This window comes from Polyodon spathula, chromosome 32 (assembly GCF_017654505.1).
Source record: "Polyodon spathula isolate WHYD16114869_AA chromosome 32, ASM1765450v1, whole genome shotgun sequence".
NCBI lineage: Eukaryota > Metazoa > Chordata > Actinopteri > Acipenseriformes > Polyodontidae > Polyodon > Polyodon spathula.
Genome location: NC_054565.1, coordinates 6324992 through 6345798, shown reverse-complemented (window position 1 = coordinate 6345798; position 20807 = coordinate 6324992). Strand labels below are relative to the sequence as shown.

General features: G+C 41.4%; 1 protein-coding gene across 6 annotated transcripts in view; it reads left to right on the top strand.

Annotated features, from left to right (window-relative positions):
- Positions 1-20807, top strand: part of adgrb2 (adhesion G protein-coupled receptor B2) — a 118289-nt gene that overhangs the window by 50691 nt on the left and 46791 nt on the right. For 5 of the 6 annotated variants that reach the window (XM_041233842.1, XM_041233847.1, XM_041233844.1 and 2 more), the window contains 10 exons: positions 4217-4300; positions 5106-5270; positions 8565-8729; positions 14084-14248; positions 15979-16143; positions 16794-16895; positions 17216-17322; positions 17914-18108; positions 18898-18966; positions 20274-20382. In XM_041233842.1, the coding sequence (XP_041089776.1) occupies positions 4217-4300; positions 5106-5270; positions 8565-8729; positions 14084-14248; positions 15979-16143; positions 16794-16895; positions 17216-17322; positions 17914-18108; positions 18898-18966; positions 20274-20382 (1326 nt within the window). The remainder of the gene's footprint in view (positions 1-4216; positions 4301-5105; positions 5271-8564; positions 8730-14083; positions 14249-15978; positions 16144-16793; positions 16896-17215; positions 17323-17913; positions 18109-18897; positions 18967-20273; positions 20383-20807) is intronic. The other variant, XM_041233846.1, reaches the window with a different exon arrangement.

Genomic DNA, 20807 nt, shown 5'->3' with positions numbered 1-20807 from the left:
ACTACACTCGCAGATCTCAAGACTGACCTGATCAGAGAGCCTTGTTCAGATAAGTACATTGTTGCTTCTATCTGTATATATTTTGCATGTGTTTTTACACAAATTATTCGTGCTGTTTAAACTAATTGCTGGTAGTAGTTTTTACACATTTTGGTGAACTACAGTAGGTTCAGGAAACACTGTAATGAATTGTTCAAGGGTAAACTCCAATGCTGAGGTCAGATGCTGTTTCACACAAGCACTGTGCGTTTTGATCAGTTGTTTATGCCATTTGTAACATGTTTCACTAATTGACACCAAGTCATTGTACAGACGAATAATTCTGTTTCTACAGGTGCTTTTTGTAATTTACCTAACTAATTAGCAGGGAACAGGCGTATTGACGGACGCTAATTGCATCAGTATCAGGTACTTTCAATATGAGTGGGTAAAACATGTCTCGGGAAATTCTAGAGCAAGTCCGAATGTTGCAGAATGTTGTCCGTCCGTTTGTTTTACAGTCATTTCAATTGCTATATTGATGGAGATTTCTTTTCAAATAATAACTTGCTTCATGGATTGTAGCAGTACCATGTCAGGTATTTGTTTTGCAGGGTATAGAATATATTCTGACCCTGTGCTTTGTAGTTATAATATGTTCTGTATTTGTATTGTGTGCTGATTATAAATCACCCGTAGTTGTGTTGCAATACTGTCAGAATCCAAGCAAACAGTTTTCTCTAGGGTCCCGGGATTGGCTGGGGGCCACAGCGAGCCAGACCTACAGAACGTTTTCTCATCAGTATACAAACCTGTCAGTGCCAGTGCTTGGATCTCAGTTCCCTGCCACTTGTAAATATTTTGGCCTCGAGCTACAGAAAGCCAAATCAAGCTGGTAACCCTCAGGGCTTCTGATCATGGATGTAGAACCTTAAGGGGTTGTTTTGGTGTTTCTCAACTTTGTCTGAATGCTAATTAAAAAGTATTTAAAACAATGAAGAAAGAAAACTTCTGCTCTTGCTGAAAAGTCAACACTGCAAGTGTTTGCTGTTCACACAGAAGGGGATGTCGTTTTCCCTGGGCTTGCGAGACCCTCCGGCCAGGGTTCTCTTTGTTGTGCTTTTTCTTAGCTGTTAAACAGATTGTTCTGGAATCATTAGAGGCTGTTATTACCCATATTTAATGAATGGATTTTGTCATCTCTTTTATGCTGTTTCTGTCAATAACCAACTAGATTGTCTCTTAATTGTCTTGAAGGTTAGGCTGCAGAGCGCTGTGTTTATCTGCCCGTCACCAGGCGAGGTGTCAGACTCGTTAATCACTCACAGTCTCCTCTGTGGAAAAGGAGTGGTCCTTTCCAAAGTGAAATTGGGACCCCAAAGCAAACCACACTGTGCCTGATAGATGCAGTAGGAAGGACACTTCAGAAGAAGTAGATGCGATGATAGTTCTGTTGCCGCACCTTGTTATTATGTGTTTTGTAAGTTTGTTTGGGCAAAGCTGTTTCTCCTGAGGACGATTCAAATTACATGGATTGATCTGCCAGTTAAGGCAGCATTCTATAACAGCAGGCCTGAAATTGCATATATACACACAGAGAGAGACACACATTATATTTATAATATTTTTTTACAGTCCAGAAATGTTCGGTGGAAGCCACGGTGGAATCAGAAAGCTGTGCTTTAGAGTGATTTGAGAACAATGGGATATAATGCCAGCATTCTACTGCAATTGTACTGCCTATAGAACAACACTATGCTTTCTGTGCTGAGTTTGAATGTGTCCTTCCAGATATGTTAGTCTTTGCAAGCCCATTGATCCCTGGCAGTTTCTTCTTAGTTTATGCAGCCTCTGCGTCTGCATTGAATTAAAGCTGGTAAGATGCCAACTGGGACACTGCAGAGGCCTCCATCGGCCTTGGTTTATGCAGCTGCTTGCCAGTTTCCTCAATTCCATGTCATTCCCGCAGAACATGCAAGAGCCAGCTTGATGTGGATAACAGCCACAGGGACTGGGGATAGGCTGCTAGTTCTGTATTCCTTTTACAATCGGGGGGCTATGTATTCAAAGCTGTCTGATTAGGACCCATCCTACTGCATCAAAATATATGTGTACTCTTTTATATACTTATAGAACTCTTACAGGATGCAACCTGTTTAATATCTATAATTGCAGGAAAACTTTTTTAAAAACATGCCGCAGCTTCACTTGAGTGAAGTATCTACTGTATGCCCAAGACACGTACAAAACAATGAAGAAGTGCTTCGAAATACCTGTTTTCTGTCCGAGAGAGACCCCTGTAATGGATTCTCACGCACAGACCCCTCCGCTCCACTGCTTCTGCCTCATTGCCAATCCCCGAAGCGAATGCACTTGGAGATAATTTACTGCAAATTGGAGTTCACATTGCAGAGATTGCACAGTCTGGCTATGGGAGAGCTCCCCTACCTGCGTTATTAGAGAACTAGAGGGAATGTGCGCCAAGAATGCACATTAGTATCTTCAGAGCAGAAGACGGAAAGCTTGATGTCTTTATAATTTAGTTATTTTCATGGCAGTTGATAAGTCAATTATCGTTACCTGGGTGCATATTCACGTGCACTTTTGAACTTTGATCGCAAATTCAAGAGCAAGAACCACCAACAAAATTACCCTGAGTTATTTCAGCTTTAAATAGGAGCAAGAGGGGTCACTGCCGAGTGGTGTGCCGAGTGAGTCATACAGTCAGGGGAGCGCAGGTTTGTATCCTGGCTGTGCGAATGAATCCATCTTCGCTGTTGATTCCAGAGGCAGTGTCGCCCATGCTTGGAGATGTTACACAGCCGAGCGATTTCATTTGACAAAGCTGTTTGGAAAGAAAAACTGGGCCTTTTAGTAAGGTAGTGTACCTAAACTTTGTTTCCTTGTATCAAGAGGCAAAATAATCAATGTGTTTTATTACATTGAAGCGGCAGCTTCATAGTCCCTCAGGCAGTCATACTCAGGTCGCTCCTTTAAGTTGACCTTTGCTTTACTATTACTTTCTGACAGTTTTGTACATGCTTAACCTAAACATTTCACCAATGAATCCATTACCAGAGATCAGTTATATAATATGTTCTGTAGATTGCAAAGGCTTTATTTATTTTTTGTACAGGACCTATATTCTTCAGACGAGCTGCATATTCCATATAGAATACTGATAGCTGATTATTGAATAACTGCTGGAAAACTAGACTCCATACGAGGCACTGGTAAAAAAATGACAAACCAGTAAGCTACCCCAGGGTAATATGAAGTCATATGATACATTTCTGTAATAATAATAATCACCGAAACGCAACACTCCTCTTTTCTGTGAGATTTTAATTTCTGTATGGCTAAATTTAAATAATGGCCACATTTAAGACCGATGCAATAAAACTACACTCACAGTTTTTAGATCAGCACATTTAGTTGTTATTTCCGTTCGTGCTGTGGCCCTGTGGGCATTGTAAAGCCAAGCATACATCTGTGTTGTGCAGTACCTTCAGATTCTTAACGCTGGTGAAATGAACAGGATAATAGCGCGGCAGGGAATAAAAAAAAGGAAATTGCAGGCTTCTTTTCATTCTTATTGAGTGATATGACAGTCTGGATTTGTGCAATCATTTTGATATGCAGTTCAGTTATCATAAAGGCAGTACTGCAGACCCAGGGGAACATTCCTAATCATACCCCTGAGACCTGCATTCCCCATGCCTGTGTTTCAGATCTGCAAAGTGATTCACAATGTCCCTTTTCCCTTTATTACACTGAACCAGGACTCGCGCATTGACATATTTGCCTCCCCTTTCCAGCTCCCCATCACATAACTTATACAGTGTTCTCAAGAGGGAAAGTAATATCCTACATTTATTCTGCTGACATCCTCTCCACAATCAGGTTAGGCATCCCACTGCTGCCACCACATTAAGGGGTCAACTACTGCAATCTTGAACAGGAAATCTCAGGATTTCAGCTCAGGGCTTTATGGCCCCAAAATTACCCAGAAGATAAGAAGAAAGCTTCAGTTCTGTATTGTAACCTGGTTGTTCTGTACCCCTCCCTTTTTGCAGCGCATGGTATTTTAGGGTTTTCAGGAAACAGTTTTATTAAGGACCCCCCCCCCCCCCCCCCCGGAGCCAGTTTAGAGAGGGGAAATGTTCAGGAGACGTAAATGGAGGGTTAGATTCTGGAAAGTGCCTGCTCTTCATTGGTTCCCCTTTCCTGTTGACAGATCACGAGGTAGACGAGGAACAGAAGGTGAAGACCCAACGACCCAGATCAGCTGATCAACCAGGCACCTTCCAGGCACAGACAGGTGAGTAGAAATGTCAGAGCAGTGAATGATATTTGCAGTGGCCGACCTCTCAATCCTGGCTTGGAGAACCCCACCCCCTTATTTCATTCAAATGACCAGATTTGAGCACTGAAACTCAGAGGACTGTAACATTATTAATATCCACACTACCTACATGGTGTGCAATCAACAAGCATCGAAACTGAGTAAATAGGGCATTAGCCTGTCTCTGCATCATTGATTGCTTACTTGTTCAGAAGAAACTATTTTATAATTCATTCTTCTTACCCCCTAGTATTAAATAATACAATGAAACCCAGGGCTGGGTTCCAGGTCGCTGCTAACTTAGCTGAATGACATGAAACAGTTTCAGCTGAAGTTAATAAATCAATACGTCAGTCCGTCAGATGATCAACTTTATTGACTTGCATGTTATGATGAAATCTGCATCTCGTCTGTGATTTATCACCAGGCCACAGACACTGGATATATGATCGTTTTGTCAGTCTCCGGTGTGAAAACATTTGCCGAACCTTGCCCTGATTTTTATTTTGATCATTAACTGTCTGGTGTCTCTTGACCTCTCTACAGCTCAATTTTACAGCTACAACTGAAGCCTTCAGTAAGCCTGTGTTCTCTTGAACAATCTTCACCTAAACAGTAGGTACAGAACAAACTAAAGTTCAGTGCTACCAAGTTAGAGCAAGAGCCTGTCCTTTAAACATGCTTCTTCCTGAGCTTTTCAAACCGTTTGAAAGACTTCAAGTAACAGTACAATGCATGGGTAATTCGAATGTTCTTCCTGTTCTGTGTTCTTGTGTGACAGGAGACCCCGCCGCGGAAGAGTGGTCCCAGTGGAGTGTGTGCTCCCTGACCTGCGGACAGGGCTGGCAGGTCCGGACACGCTCCTGCGTCTCCTCTCCGTACGGGACTCTGTGCAGCGGACCCCTGAGAGAGACAAGGCTCTGCAACAACACGGCCACCTGCCCAGGTAAGGACTGGACCACGATTGCTGTGGGGACGGGTCAGTCACATAATAGAGCGCCTTTACTATTGCCTTGTTCCATTCAGTGTACTTCGATGTTTTTGTGCTCTAGTGCATGGGCATGTTCCGGAGTGATTGAATCGATTCATTGAACAGGGAAAAAGCTGTTTAGGTCTCTTTTATTACACTGTAATTACACATGTATAGTAATTACATTGTAATTGTGGTTGCAGCAGTGAACCAGGATAAAAATAATAATTGGGCATTCCAAATTGGGGCGAAAACCAGGGTAAAAAACATTGGTGACGACAAAATATATATTATAAAAAACAACAACAACAACAACACTGTAAAGACTTGCATTGGTCAACATCAAGGGGATTTTAAAAACGGCAGTGGCATTTTACAAAGCTTCATTATTTCAACATTAACAATACACCTAGGAGCGAGATGCAAAGCAAAGTTATTTATAATTCAAAACTAACCTGCAAATCCTTATAATATGAATCATTAATATTGCTATTTTTTTTCAGTATTGTATTCATAGAATCTATTTTTATGCACCGGAGAAACGCTATTTTAAATTATTCACAAATGTATTTTATTTCTGTGTACAAGCACACAGTGTATTCATTTCAAATGTTTAGTTTGGGTGCTTGTTTATACAAAAAATAAATCTTTGAGTGTCCTCGGACTCCAGTTCATTATGAATGGAACTGCGATTTATCAAGAGGAAATTAAATAAAATAGTAGATTTTCAGTTGCATTACAGCCTTATTATGTACAGTTGGGTGTACAATATTCCTTAAACTGCGTTTATGAACTAAATGTTTAGTGTGATGCTCTGAGCCATTCTCCACATTCTATTCTTTACATCTCAAATTGCTTTCCCAAGCATTGATTCGCAAACGTGATTATGCTAAGTTTGCTTTGTAAAGAGTTGGCTGATTGCTTAAACTTGATTAGCAATTCAGAGATTGAGTCTCTAACAGTTGTGGTCGTTCCTTATTTCTTGCAGACCTATCAGTTCTCTATCCCATTGCTTCCCCATCTCCCAATAAGCATGTAGCACTTTCCAAGTAAAATAAATGCCAGGACGATATTTTCACACTATTCTGGGAAGCTGTGCATAGCTGAAACCTTTACCCATTTATAATATTGACCAATGGGTTAAGCATATGAGCAGTGGATTCATTAGTCCCTAAATGTATCAGTATTTTGTCAGGGTATATTCATGGAGATGCTGTGTTCTGGGGGGTTTTCGTAAAGGAATTAAACCATTTCGATGATAAAATACTAGCAAGAATCAACCTAGTTACAGGTAAAGCAGCAGCTAGTTTATTGCTGTTAGTTCCTTGTTAGTTTTTTACTGTTAAAATTGGTATATTGCTTAAAGAAACGGTGTCCTTGAAAAATAATCTTGAATGACCTTGTCCCAAATTGTCTATTATCTAATAAAATTCCGAAGAAGCACTGATGTCAGCTTGAATTCCATGCTGTATTATTTAGCTTCTATTTTTGTATGCAGAGTTTGTGATTGTCGTTTAAGAGACTGGGGTGCTTCCGTACTGCATGTAAGCAACATGTATGAAAAGGGGTAGTGATGAGACTGTCTGCGCCAGGACAGATGAAAGAAGCTGTGTCAGAAGAGCACTGACTAACAGAGACAAACCAATCATTGCAAACACCCTGGAAACATCTGCACTCGCAGTCACCTTTTGATTCTGTGCAACGCCACAGAAAGCGCAGATAACAAGCTCAAGTATTAGACGTGAGATGGTTCTGACTGTATTAATTAGGCAAGTGGTTTAAGGGCTGACTTTATACATACACAGTGTCGTGGAATTGGCTTATTTTTTACAGTGTGAGACACTTGTGTGACAGTTTTGAACAAGCTTATTTGATTTCTGTAAGGTACGTTTGCTGAAGTTTATTGTATTTTCTTTTAATCCACCTACCCCTCTCTAGCGTTCAGTGAGTTGCGCTAATGCATATATTCACAAATGAGTGGCTCTTTTTGAGCAAGATCCAGGTCTAAAACCAACGTGTTTTTTTTTTAATTTTTTTTATTTCATTATTGTTATTGGCATTATTATTTTTTTTATTCAAACTGTTATTATTTTATTTATTTTGTTTTAAAACTTTACCCCTCCCTTCTTTCCTTCTTTCTCCATCTTTCCTCCCCTCTCTCTGTGCTTCTCTTCCTCTATTTACTGATATTTCACTCCTGCAAAAAAAACAAAATACACACCTTCCGTAAACAGTAATAGCAACACATGGGAACTTGCAACTCAACAAAATAAAAAAGGTCCTTATTTACCCTTTAAAGTCCTGCTTTTCAAAGCATGCAACTTGTGTTGAGCGTATTTTCCTCAATCTTCAATGGGGCTGATAAGGCTTAGTGTAAATGTATATTAGTTAACTAAACTCGAATAAAGTGACCAGTAAAAACGTTATAGTGTCAAGTAAAAGAAGTACACAAATAATAAAAAGGACCACCTCTTTGTCTACAAGAAGTAATCTGCTATAGACGATTTAGCTGCTAGCCCTTTAAATTAATACAAAACATTTAGAAAAAGTGCACACACACCCCCCCCCCCCCCAAAAAAAAAAAAAAAAAAACACACATGCAGCAGCTGAAATCCACAACATAGGTTTTGAAAATCGGGCTTTACGAGTCTGGGAATCTCACAACAGAATGCTTTATGAACATGCAAAGCCCCCGATAATAAAAAAGCAGTACAACCTTGAAATGAATACTGATGCTTATTGCTCAAACTCGGGTTATCCCTCTGACTTTTCTACCAGACCCTTGGCACTCCTGTGGTGTTGGAAACATGTATTGCATGTGGGTTGTAATCAGTATTGGCATGTTTTATAAACTGTACTTTTTTAAGCTATAAATTAAAAAAAAGAAAGGTTAGAATGTTGGTAAAAGTTATTGCAGGCACTGATAACTGGCTCCAGAAAGTGATCTGTCAAATATTACTGATTTCATTCCTTATAGAAGTAACATATTAAAGTTGTTACCTTTAATATTACTTTTGCAAATAACAATAATTATACGCAGTATCTTAACAGAGCACAACACTTCTACTGGCCAGTATGTTAATTTTAATGTTAGTAAGGTAAAAGAAAAAACAAACAAACACTGTAATAATTTACTCAAAAGGAATCTGATTGCAGGTAGCTATTGACCCCTGATACACCCTCGCCGCACCTGTACGGGCGCGTGCACGGGAGGGGGGTGTGAGTGCGTGCTGGTGACCGCCCCCTGGTGTTTATTGGTGTTTGTTGCAGTGCACGGGCTGTGGGAGGAGTGGTCTCCGTGGAGTTTGTGCTCGGTAACGTGCGGGAGAGGGTCCAGAATGAGAACGCGGACCTGCAGCGCTCCGCAGCACGGAGGAAAGGCCTGCGAGGGGGCCGAGGTGCAAAATAAACTCTGCAATATCGCTGTGTGCCCCGGTTAGTACACCCACGCCTCTCTGACCCCTGACCCCTGACCTCTAACCCCTTACCTCCCTCTCTCTGTCTCTGTTTGTCCTGTCCCAGTAGTTCCTTTGTTCGTTCGTTCTTTCGTTCGTTCATTTGTTTTCTTTGGAAGTCATACGTTTTCATTTTGGTTGTTTTTTTTTGTTTGTTTTGTTTTATTTGCGGTAATACTGCTTGACAAAGAAAATGGATGTTGTAAATTAAGTACAATACAGTAAATAGCTAAGCTATAAACCAGAAACACAACACACATACACATAGGATGAAAAAAAGAACAAGGAAAATAGGACAGTATACAGCCTTCTACAATAGGTAAAATAAACCTGTTTTACCTGCACAAAAATATTCATTGCCACTTGTTTTAGGGATGTGTTAAACATGGTGATATTTAATCTAGAAACATGTTTTTAATTAAGCTATTGTAGATTTTGTTTAGCTATAAAAACACTATGCAGTTTTTCCGGAAGATAGTGTAAGACTGTCGTTTATATGTATTATTAAATTATTCATATATAACCAATTATAATGGATCGCTTAAATATGACCAAAGTAACTATATTCATGTATTAATTATTGGTATGTTTTTCTTTTATTTTGCAGTTCTCCCAGCATAAATTAAATACACACATTTTAAATATTGATGAATAATATTTATTATTAATTAATATTCTGATATGGGAATTAAAACAATTACCTTAATTTATTGGTTTCAGTTCACAAAACAGTAATTAACAAATCATTCCGAAGGCATTTTTAACCATTGCCTCTCTTCTGCCTGCTCAAGTTCACTGCTCTTCCGCACTTGGACAGACTACAGTTACAACATTTGACCACCAGATGGTGCTAATCAGACCGTAAGGGAAAATGATTTTAGCTACACTTACTTTTCTTGTGTGCATTGGTTCTATACTGTTCGTGGTACGTTACTCTAAACCAGAACTTGCAGGAGCGTGCAGATTCAGAGTGCCTCTGGTAATCAATAGCGTAGTTAAATCTTGTCTGGAGGACAGGGATCGGAGGATTTTAAAATACCGTGCAAATAGTGTAAACAGCTTTAAACTTTCTGTTAACTGCCTGCCTGCCTCCTTGCCTGTCTGTCTGTCTGTCTGCCTGCCTGCCTAACTACTCACTCATCAGTATGTCTGCCTGTCTGCTAATTTCCCTAGCGTGCCTGTCTGTCTGTCTGTCTGTATATCTTTCTTCATGTATTTTGGTTTACTGTCTATCTGTCTATCTGTGGATCTATTTTAATGATACTTCACATTAATTCTATTTCAATCAGGCTGATTAACACAAGTATATAAAAATACATGATAAATAATAAAAATACATCGACGATAGCAAAAAACTTTTTATGGTACCAGTATTAATATCTGTTGATGATTCTGTCATTGAAATAGACTGTCTGTCTGTGTGTCTGTCTGTCTTGATTTCAAACTGGTTGGACTTTGTGAGTGAGGTGGGGAGTTGCATGTGTACGAATCTTTGAAAATCAAGCCCTCTGTTTAGCAATGCAAAAAATCAATGGACAGTTTTGCACTTGTTTGAGTTGCAGTTGTGCTACCTGCAGGATTAGCACTTGTGCAATACCATGCGGAGCTCATGCATGACTGCTTTGTGTATGACGTGCAACCTTAGCCAGTCAATAACGAAAGACAGGACCGCCAAGCTACTTGTGGCTTTCCTTGATTATATTTCATTTTGCATTTCCCCACCCATCATGTTTTCTGTGTGCCTGTAATTCTGAAAGCCTTTACTGCTTAAATTACTGTGGCTATGCAGAGTGCATAAATAATGATGTTAAACAGCTATAGCCATCAGCACCTTTAATAGCAAATTTAAAGTTGCTTATTAATGGATCATTAAACTAAAGCTTATACATTTTCCTTTATTCAGTGGAAAACCTGCCCTTATCTAGCAGCTGGGCAAACACAGATAAGGTCGTCCCAGTTCCAAAATCTCAAGTGTCACATCCAGTGGTCTCTTGTAACAAAAAATGCTCAATGAACCATACTGAACACAATAGAGGCATCTAGCACACAGAGACAAGTTGTGAGTCATATAATTAAAGCTATCAGTGCAAGTGCCTGAAGAGTCACATTTTTTTTTGTAACTGAGAAAAGCATGTTTGAAGTAAACATGTTTTTGCTAGGTATCATAACTGCTTTTTGGAGGGGGTTGATAAACAGATGAGTTGTGTCCTATTTGAAAGACAAATGGTACATGTTCTTGCACTGATGCCTTCAATTATAAGATGTGATGGAGATGATTCAGCATGCTGCTGTGTATCCACATGTACTTTATAAATGTAAAGCAAGCATCTCCACAGACGAGGTGTTTTGTATTATGCTCTAATGAACAACAGAAGTACTTAGAAGCTCTCAAATGAGTGTTTGTGTTTGTGAATGTGTGAGTGTGTTTCGTTCCTATTTGTGCCCGTTGATTTATGTCTCTCGTTCAGTCGTCAGCCTGTGTACATCATCTGTTGCGATTGTAGGTCTTATGGAGATGATCGTTTCACAATTGTGATGTCTTGCTATCAAAGTGTTAGTGTGATGTTGTTTTGTATTTTCTATTCCATTTTGAGTGTTATTGAATAAATGACTTCTGGTACAATGCAGACATGACCCTTCTAAAACTTTACCATAGTAAAAGGGGAAGCATGCTGCAGCATGGGTAAGCATTGTAAAGAATAACAACGTATGGTAAAGCATATTAATAAACATGGAAAACCAAGGTAAACTAAGTATACTATAACCTGCAGAAATAATCTGCTAGCACTACACTGAATTACACAGTAGATCCATTTATTAATACATGCACTTAACAGTTGTTTTCCCATCATATAATTTGTAAGAAAAAGTAACAACAGCGTGCATTGCAGCTACTTTGTATGGACCTGCACCTGTATTGTGAAGTGTGTCCCAAATCAGTATAAGAGAAGGAAACAGCTTCAATTTATACTAGTAACAAAACGTGAACACATTTATTCATGTGTCAATGAAGGAGTTCAAAAATGAGCTGCCCCTTAAAATAGAGAGTGACTGAATAGCTCACAGTATCTACTGTAATTAAACACAATTTTTTCCGGTTTTGTAGCTAACAATGGAAAATGAAGACAAGCTTTTGCCGTTAATCTGTAATCTTCCTGCTTTGCACATAATCCACGCGATCCTGACACCTGAACCTTGCTAATAACATCTTTAAGCAGGGCTTATAGGTCGCCCTGGAGAATTCTTACAGCACGCAGTGGAGTGGAATGGAATATCTGTCAGAGATATTCGTTTATACAAGGAGCTTGTGTTGGAGAAACTATTTGCTTTGTGAAAAAAAAAAACATTTTACATTGCGGCGGTTTGTTTCAGTGTTACATTTATTAGTGTGACAGTTTCTAGGAATTACGTGTTTTATAGTGTTTTGGTGACGTGGAAAAAAAGCATTCCCATTTCTTATGTGTTCATCATTTTGTGTTTCAGCTGTCCGTTTCAACCCAGAGCACTTTATATTGGTTTTAGGGGACCAAAGCCCCCCATGGTAAAGTTTTAAGCACCACTGTAACATTTCATCCCACCCCAAAAAAAAAAAAACCCTTTAAAGAATGTATACAGGATTTCCAAACGCTCATAGTTCATTTTAGTACTTGCTCTATAATGCCTTGTTTGTAGAGTCTATTAAGAAGTGTGAATTAAGTATTTCTGATGTAAAATATTGTCTTGTTAGCAGTGGAGTTGGGGTTATGAGCATGAGGTGCAGACCCTAGTGAGATTAAAATCTCTTCCAACTTTCCCACAGTCCGAATCTTACACAGAGCACGTAGGCGTCAGTGTGTAAGGCTTGTGATACTGACAGAGAATTGGTGAGAGAGTTTCAGCAACGTGGTACCCCTTTTTAACCCCAAACCTCGGAACCTTGAATGGCTGGCATCTCTCGTTACCAACAGAATGAAGCCTCTCCGATCCTAAGAAAAGATTTGCTTTAGAGTGGAGCAGCAGTCGGATGATTCTCCTGTACCGTTTTGATCGATGTCCAGTTTATATTCCCAGAAAGCTTGTTTCAGCTGTAGGCACACGGACCTGCTTAGATAGATCTAAAGAACATGGGTACACCTGTACTGTACTGCTCCCCAGCTGGTATTGGGCTGGTGAATAAATGCACAATGAATGGGGGTTGGGTTTTCTTGTCTTATTTTTCTCACGAATACCACTTGCTTACTTATTCTTGGTGGCCATGAATAGGTAAACCATCCTTTCAGCATGCGCATGGAAAAAATGTGCCTGGGGTCAGCGTTATCTTCTTTTTATGGGGCTCTGTCTTAGTGACTGCTCAGACTGGTACATTATTTGCCAGCTGAGTGAGTGGAAAAGCTGTGGTTCTGCCCCTTCTATTTTTATTTAGGCTGACTTGAAAACCATGGACCCATAGCTCTTAATTTCTGGGGACTGCCACAGTAAATCTCCCATGCAAATGATCCGCGACGGGACTTAAACTCCTAATTTACTAAATCAAAAAATTGCCATTCGCTCAGCTCACTCCTCCACTGCACTGCTGTATATCTGTAGCGACGGCCTCCTTCTGTGCCAGTACATACTAATGAGCTGTTGGAATCCGTGCGGTTACACTGTGATTCTACCTAATGGGATGTGCTGTCTCCATTTGTATCCTAATAGGTAGAAATGACATTTTCAGAGCTGCGATGCAGCTTACAATTCCTGTTTTGATTTGTTGTGTCGCTGCTGTGCAAGAACTGTTCAGGGCACTATTTCAGCATAGATTTGGCTTTTGATCTCCTTCGTAGCCTCGCATGTTTAAGCTAGCATCAGTGCAAGAACATGTTTAAGCTACCCCCCCCCCCCCCAGTATAAAAGCATAACTAAATAAATGCTGATCTTTGCCTTGTTTTCAAGTTTATTCATTCCAATAATACACTATTGGGGCCTTCCATCTATGGTAATAACATTGTTCAATGTTTTTGTTGATTTTGGGTGACAACGTAAAACCAACCTCAAACTCACACAGAACGGTCTTGTGTCTGGTGTGAAGCTTCTTAAAAATGAAAAGCATACAGCCTACACCTGTTGCCTTCTCCACAGCATCTCTTTGTTCCAAAACCAGACAGTTCAGTCTGCTTTAAGAAACCTGTGCTTGCGTTCAGAGACAAGCTCCAGATTTATATAACAAAAACAGGCCTCTAAAGTCACAAACAAATCTTGCCTGACGACCCTGTATGTATCACCCAGGAGGTGCCCTCAGGCCTGTGCTTGGCTCCCTGACAGGGGCGCTGCCGGCACTAACAGCGGGGCGTCTGTGTGTGTGTTTTGTGTTGGCAGTGGAGGGGCAGTGGTTGGAGTGGACTCCCTGGACCAGGTGTTCAGTCACGTGTTCCAATGGCACTCAGCAGCGCACGCGGCGGTGCAGTGTCTCAGTTCACGGCTGGACCGAGTGCAAAGGTCCCCATGCGGACATCCGGAACTGCGTTCTCACAGCCTGCCCAGGTAAGTACCAGGCTTGCTTTGTTTCACGAGGGCAGGGGAGGAGTGCAAAGCAGCTCCCTTGCATGACGCTCTTACTCTAGTGTTATTAGGGTTATATGGAGTGATTGTGGCAGTGTGGTCTGGTGGTTAAAGCCCAGGGCTTGTAAGCAGAAGGTCACTGGTTCAAATCCCACCTCTGCTACTGGCTGACTTGCTGTGTGTGACCCTGAGCAAGTCACTTCACCTCCTTGTGCTCCATCCTGCGGATATGAAATAAATGTCCTATTGCAAGTGACTCTGCATATAATACACAGTTTCCAGCCTACATCTGTAAAGCGCTTTGTGATGGTGGACCACTATGAAATGTGCTATGTAAAAAAAATTATAATATATCTTGTGGTACCAAGGCTTTTTTTCCTTCATAGCTGTTATTTCGTACTTGCAAACATTTACCTTTTCCTTTTTTAAGAAGCAGTTGGGAAAGATTTGACAATGGCTAGAAACATTCAGAGTTTAATTTTTCATTGTATAGTTAGGTTTCACCAATGGCTTTGGCCCACATGCTTGTTTATCCAGTCGCGTCTTTGTTTCCCAGTTAAAGTGCCTCACACATGATATAATTGGCAATGAGAAGATATATAACAACCAGGCTGCACGCTGGCAATTATAGCCTGTGACATAATGATTTGCAGCAGCGCTGTTAAATGTAAAAACGCATACACAAATGCTGGCATAGACGTGCTATTCATCAATCCTATCACAACCCAGGCTGACAGCGTGATTTCATGGAGTGGTGTCGTGAATGTCTCCCTGAGCTATACAGGAACAGTCCCCTGCAGCCCAGCTTTCCTGTAGAGATTGGACAGTGATTGATATTGTTCATGCATGGGGTCCTCTATTCACAAGGCTTCATTTAGTGAGTTATTTTTTTTAAAGTCGAATTTGATGCATTGAATACAGTTTAGAATGCATTAGATTGTTTTGTACTGTTTTTAAAGAAACCTCAAAAAAGACTTGTTAGGATAGATACAAACATTTGACATCAAAGGGATGCTGTCTACAATTCCCTAATATTTAACCTGCTTAATATATGAGTGTGTGTGTGTGTGTGTTCTGTATGATTATTGCTAATTCGACAAAGATCAATATCTTCTCATGCTTACTAACTATCGCAGCACAGCAATGCTTCTGAAAAAAAACACCTCACGGCAGGTTGAGGGAAAGTAGGGTGTGAGCATGTCAGTTTCTGGATTATTTAAGACATTTTGTAAATAACCCAATTATTATAGTTGGCTGTGTGGTCCAGTGGTTAAAGAAACAGGCTTGTATCTAGGAGGTCCCCGGTTCAAATCCCAGCTCAGCCACTGACTCACTGTGTCTCTGAGCAAGTCACTGAACCCCCTTGTGCTCAGGCTTTCAGGTGAGACATTGTTGTAAGTGACTGTGCAGCTGTGCATAGCTCACCCACCCTAGTCTCATATCTTGTAAAGCGCTGTGTGATGGTGGTCCACTATGAAAGGTGCCATATAAAAATAAAGATTATTTTATTATAATGAATTAAAGTTTTGTGAATAAGGACCTCTTGTGTCTCTGTGGATGGGCAATTAACTGCACACAATAACCAAGGGAGTCCGCAGTATGAATCTGACAGTGCCTGTGCACTGGACGCGGTTGTATTGTGGACAGTGGCACTGCGGGTGCAGTGTCAGCACTGAGCACTCTTTTCTCTCACTTTCTCTCTGCCCCTGTAGCGGATGGGAAGTGGGGTAACTGGAATCACTGGAGCCTGTGCTCGAAGACCTGCGACACAGGCTGGCAGCAGCGGTTCCGGATGTGCCAGGGGACGGGGGAGCAGGGCTACCCCTGTGAGGGGTCAGGGGAGGAGCTACGCACCTGCAATGACAAGAAGTGTCCAGGTCAGTCTGTCCATCTGTAAACAGGGGTGGCATACAAACAACTAGATGAGCAAAGAAAGTAGTAGGCTATGCATGTTTGTTTTTTGTTTTCAGTAGATTTAGGTCAACAAATCCCTGCATTAATATTTATTTATTTATGTATTTTTAAAGTGCACAAACAAGTCTAAAATTAAATTTTAAAATTTAAATTTAGTGACCTAAATCAGATTTAAGTAAACTCATGAATTAATCAATCAATTAATTAATTAGTCAAGGACTTAGTTTGTGTGTTTTATGTAGATCATTTTAATTCAACTCATAAAATTGTTTTAATTATTCGTGGGCTTATTGAATGACTGATTGATTGATTGAATGATTGACGCTGTTACTAATACAGGATCGGTGGCATTGCTGACATTCCTTCTGCAAAGTAAAAATGTTGTATTGTGTTTGACGATGACTAGATACCATTGCAATTCCTGAATGCAGAGCTGACCCGTGTATTATATGCCATACACTAATTCCATGCCGAGCTGTAAGTAAAGAGCAGTGATTTTGTACAGCTCTGGTTCAGCAGGTCACCGCTGGAGTGAGTCGCGTTGTGAGTGCGGTGCTTGCGGTTGGTTTCCTGTGTCTGTGGTTTTACCAGGGGGCTTGTTGTGTGTCCCCAGCTCCCCATGAGATGTGCCAGGATGAATACATCGTGTCCATGACCTGGAAGAGAGCAGCAGCTGGGGAGATTATTTACAACAAGTGTCCGTCAAACGCAACAGGTAACTGCTCTGCTGTTAATAAGACAGGAAGACAGTGTGGGTGCTGAGGTCCTGAGACAGGAAGACAGTGTGGGTGCTGAGGTCCAGAGGCAGGAAGACAGTGTGGGTGCTGAGGTCCAGAGGCAGGAAGACAGTGTGGGTGCTGAGGTCCAGAGGCAGGAAGACAGTGTAGGTGCTGAGTTCTCATGTATACTCCATAAAGAAGTTTATTCTTCAGCGCGAGCCCTAGCCCTTATTTTATGTTACCTGAGAGAGTCTGGCTCACTGCCTTTGCTGTATGCACATGTCCCTGATGCTCCTCCCCTGCTTTGTGTCCACAGGATCTGCCAGTCGTCGTTGTTTGCTGGACACTAATGGAGTTGCTTACTGGGGCCCTCCGAGCTTCGCCAGATGCATCTCACACGAGTACAGATACTTACATCTATCAGTAGGTGCAAATTCAACTCTCAGTATCTGCTCTAATGGGGTCTATCCAAGGGATTAGAGTCAGACCTTTATTTTCTGTCACATTATTTAATAAAGTGCCTGCTCATGAGGAACGCATTAAGAGTTGAGGGTTGTGTCCTGAATCTTGAGTGGACGTGTTCTTCATGTAAGATGAATTCACTATGAATTCTGTAGAAGCGTATTTGTTAGTTCAACCATGCAGTGTAATCGCATTTGATGTACCGACAGGATTTCAATAGTCTGTTGTAATAGGATATGGAGTAGCCCATGGTGCCATTGCTGGCTGTGGTCCTTTCCATGCCACTCTTGGTATATCAATGACTGGTGGTCACGCAGGGTTTTATTCTCAATTGTCAAAGCACTGTTTAATCTGTTCGTAATCTCTCACTGAATAAGTCCCCAAACTAAATATAGAAATTGCACAAGAGCAGTGAAGAAGCGAAAGTTAATATCGGGCATTTTTATTCCAAAACCAAAATTCTGTTGACCCCGTCAGACTCGAAAGCAAATTGTCCGCCTGTAACCCAGGTTTGTTTCCCTGTCGCCCCCCTCCCCCCCTCACTCTCTGCAGCTTCGAGAGCATCTTGCGAAGGGTCAGAGGACCCTGGCTGGGGAAGGTATGTCTCAGATCGTGAGGAGTCTCCTCGAGTTAATGTCCCGGAAGAGCTATTACAGCGGAGACCTCTTGTTCTCAGTGGAGATTCTCCGAAATGTGACCGACACCTTCAAGAGAGCAACCTACATCCCAGCAGCAGACGACATACAGGTGAGGAGAAAGACTCCCTGTGCAGCAGGCACATGGACCCCCCTCCCCTAAAAACTAGGGACATCATGATGATGATGGTTCCGAAAAGTTCAGAATGAGAAGAGGCTATTCCTAGAGGCTGATTGATCTCACAGCCTTGTCTAATTGGCTTTTAAAGGATCCTAATGGTTCAGCTTTACTGAGCATGGCACTGATGTTAGCAATAATAAATAATCTAAGAATCAGGATGGGTGAGATCACACAGTGAATCACACACCGCTAAAATGATGCTCAGCGTGGTACAGGGCGAAGGGCGAGCAATGTTTTTCAGCCTCAATTTCCTGTACACAGAAATAAGAATTCCTCCAAGTGCTCCAGCCATTCCCAGCACATAGTGGAAATCAACCTTGCGTGCCAGTTTTATTTAAATGCATTGGGGTCGTTCTCTGTACAGCAGGGATTTTAGATTGCAGTTTAACCATAATGTACTGTATTTGTGGTTGGAATCATGGTGAATGTAAACTGACTTCAATCCCCAGACCAGGAGTATAATATTTTATGTCATTCATTTTTCACAACAAGGGACGCATTCAATGATATGCATCTAGTAAAACCACTGGGATGCATTTCTAAGGGTGATCTAAAGTTTAACGCTTATTAAAATGTGCATGGATGTGTTATAAATGTGGTCATTACGTTGTTATTAATAAAGTAAAGGCTAAGCCCAAACGACCAAATCTATGCTAACATTCTTTAGTCCAGGGAGACTGTCTGACCCTTCCGCTCTCCTCTCTCCTCTCTCCTCTATAGAGATTCTTCCAGGTAGTCAGCCTCATGTTGGATGTGGTAAACAGGGAGAAATGGGACGATGCACAGCAGGTACGTTGCTGTCGAAAAACTAAGATTGGTCAGTTCCGGTTAGAATTGAGTTCCGGTCAAAGCTGAAGATCTGACTAAGGCAGCACAGTGGGTGCTTGGTTGACGTGTATCTACATATCCAAGCTACACAGGGATCAAAAGCGATGTCTGTTCCGTTAATCATTGTAAAGAACTGCCTTTGCTGGAGATTCCAAGAAGTAACTAAGCATTACAGAATAAAGGTCACGTGTCCCTCTAGAGCAGGGTTGGCCAGTGCTGGCCCTCCCACTCCAACCCTGTTCTGAATTGTTTAATTGAAGCAATCGAACCTCCATCCAGACCCTGAAGTAGCTAATTCGATCATGTTACCTCTTAAACCTGGAGTGGAATGGCCCTCCAGGACTGAGATTGGGCACCCCTGCTCTAGAAGAATTCAAACACTTTTTAGCTAACAATTTAAACACCTGACATCGGTTGAAACAGTGCTTACTACAGGTGTCCCAGTTACAAGTTAAGCATTACAGTCCCCTTGTTCTGATAGTCTTATTGTGTGGATTGTTTTCTGCTTATTAAAATACAAGCTGTTTTTTTTACTTTATTTTTCCACTGCAAAAAAGCTGCATTCAGGACCAGAGCAAGGAAGCGAGGCAATCATCTGTTGGTAGCCGGAGTCTGTGTTAAAGAGACTCGTTCTGCTTTCTGGCACGCTCAAGTGCTGTCCCTGGCCATAATCACTCTGTTAAAGCCTTTATGATTGCAACTTTTTTTTTTTTTTAATAACAAAAAGGGCCTGAGACGTATTGATCACAGTGGGGATGATCAATCACCAGCCACAGCGCTAGGTTTAGCCGCTTCGTTACGAGCAGACAGCACGCAACACCACACCGACTGCCGGGGGCGAGTGGGTAGGAGAGAGAGAGAGATAGAGACGGTGGCCAGTAATCAGCTGTCAGGCAGATGGAATTACTTTCAGAAAGCTGCTTTCCTTCAGATCATCTGCTGGTGATGCAGGGAATACCGCAGAGCTGCCGAAAGTACATTTGTCACAGCGTATTATTTTTTATTATTATTATTTTTTAACATATCTACAGTGCAGCTTATTCAGTTGTGATGATAATTTCTTAGGACAAGTTTTTGAATTTGTCCACGTCTAGGGATATAAGGAGAGTTAGACGAACCGTCTAGAATGGGGTAGTAGTGGTCACTGCCGTTGTTTTGCATTTAGTCTCCCGTTGTGTTGGATTGTATTGCGTGTGATTCCAGTGGGTTGGTGCTGCAGTGCCTCTGCTGGCTGTGCTCAGCATTGTCGTGCTGTGCTCTGTGTGCAGGTTTCCCCGGGCTCAGTGCATCTGATGCGGGTCGTGGAGGATTTCATCCACCTGATCGGGGATGCTCTCAAAGCATTCCAGAGCTCTCTCATTGTCGCCGACAACCTTGGTGAGTCCGAGACGCACACACATACTTTTATTAAAAATCACATTGCAGGGCAGGTTGAGCCATTCCAGGTTTTACTATGAGCTTGATTAGCCACAGTCTACAGGTAACAATGTTAAACCCAGATTGGATCAAACTGCAGCTAAACTTATTTCAGTCCCTGGCTTTGGGGGCTAATTGGGTGATCTTAGATGGGAAAGAAGAGGTCCTATTCTGGGGGTACAAATGTGAATGGTTCTGAGGTCAGACGAATGTATTCACTTTCTTCAGTTACATTAGGCAGCCTCATTTAATACAGATAGACTGATACCTTGCTACATTGCACAGCAGTGTGTCATCGCTTAGTTCCACGCACCACCTATTGAAATATATCTGGCCAGTTAACCAAGGGAACGTGTATTCAAGTATTGGACCCATGCTTTCTCAAG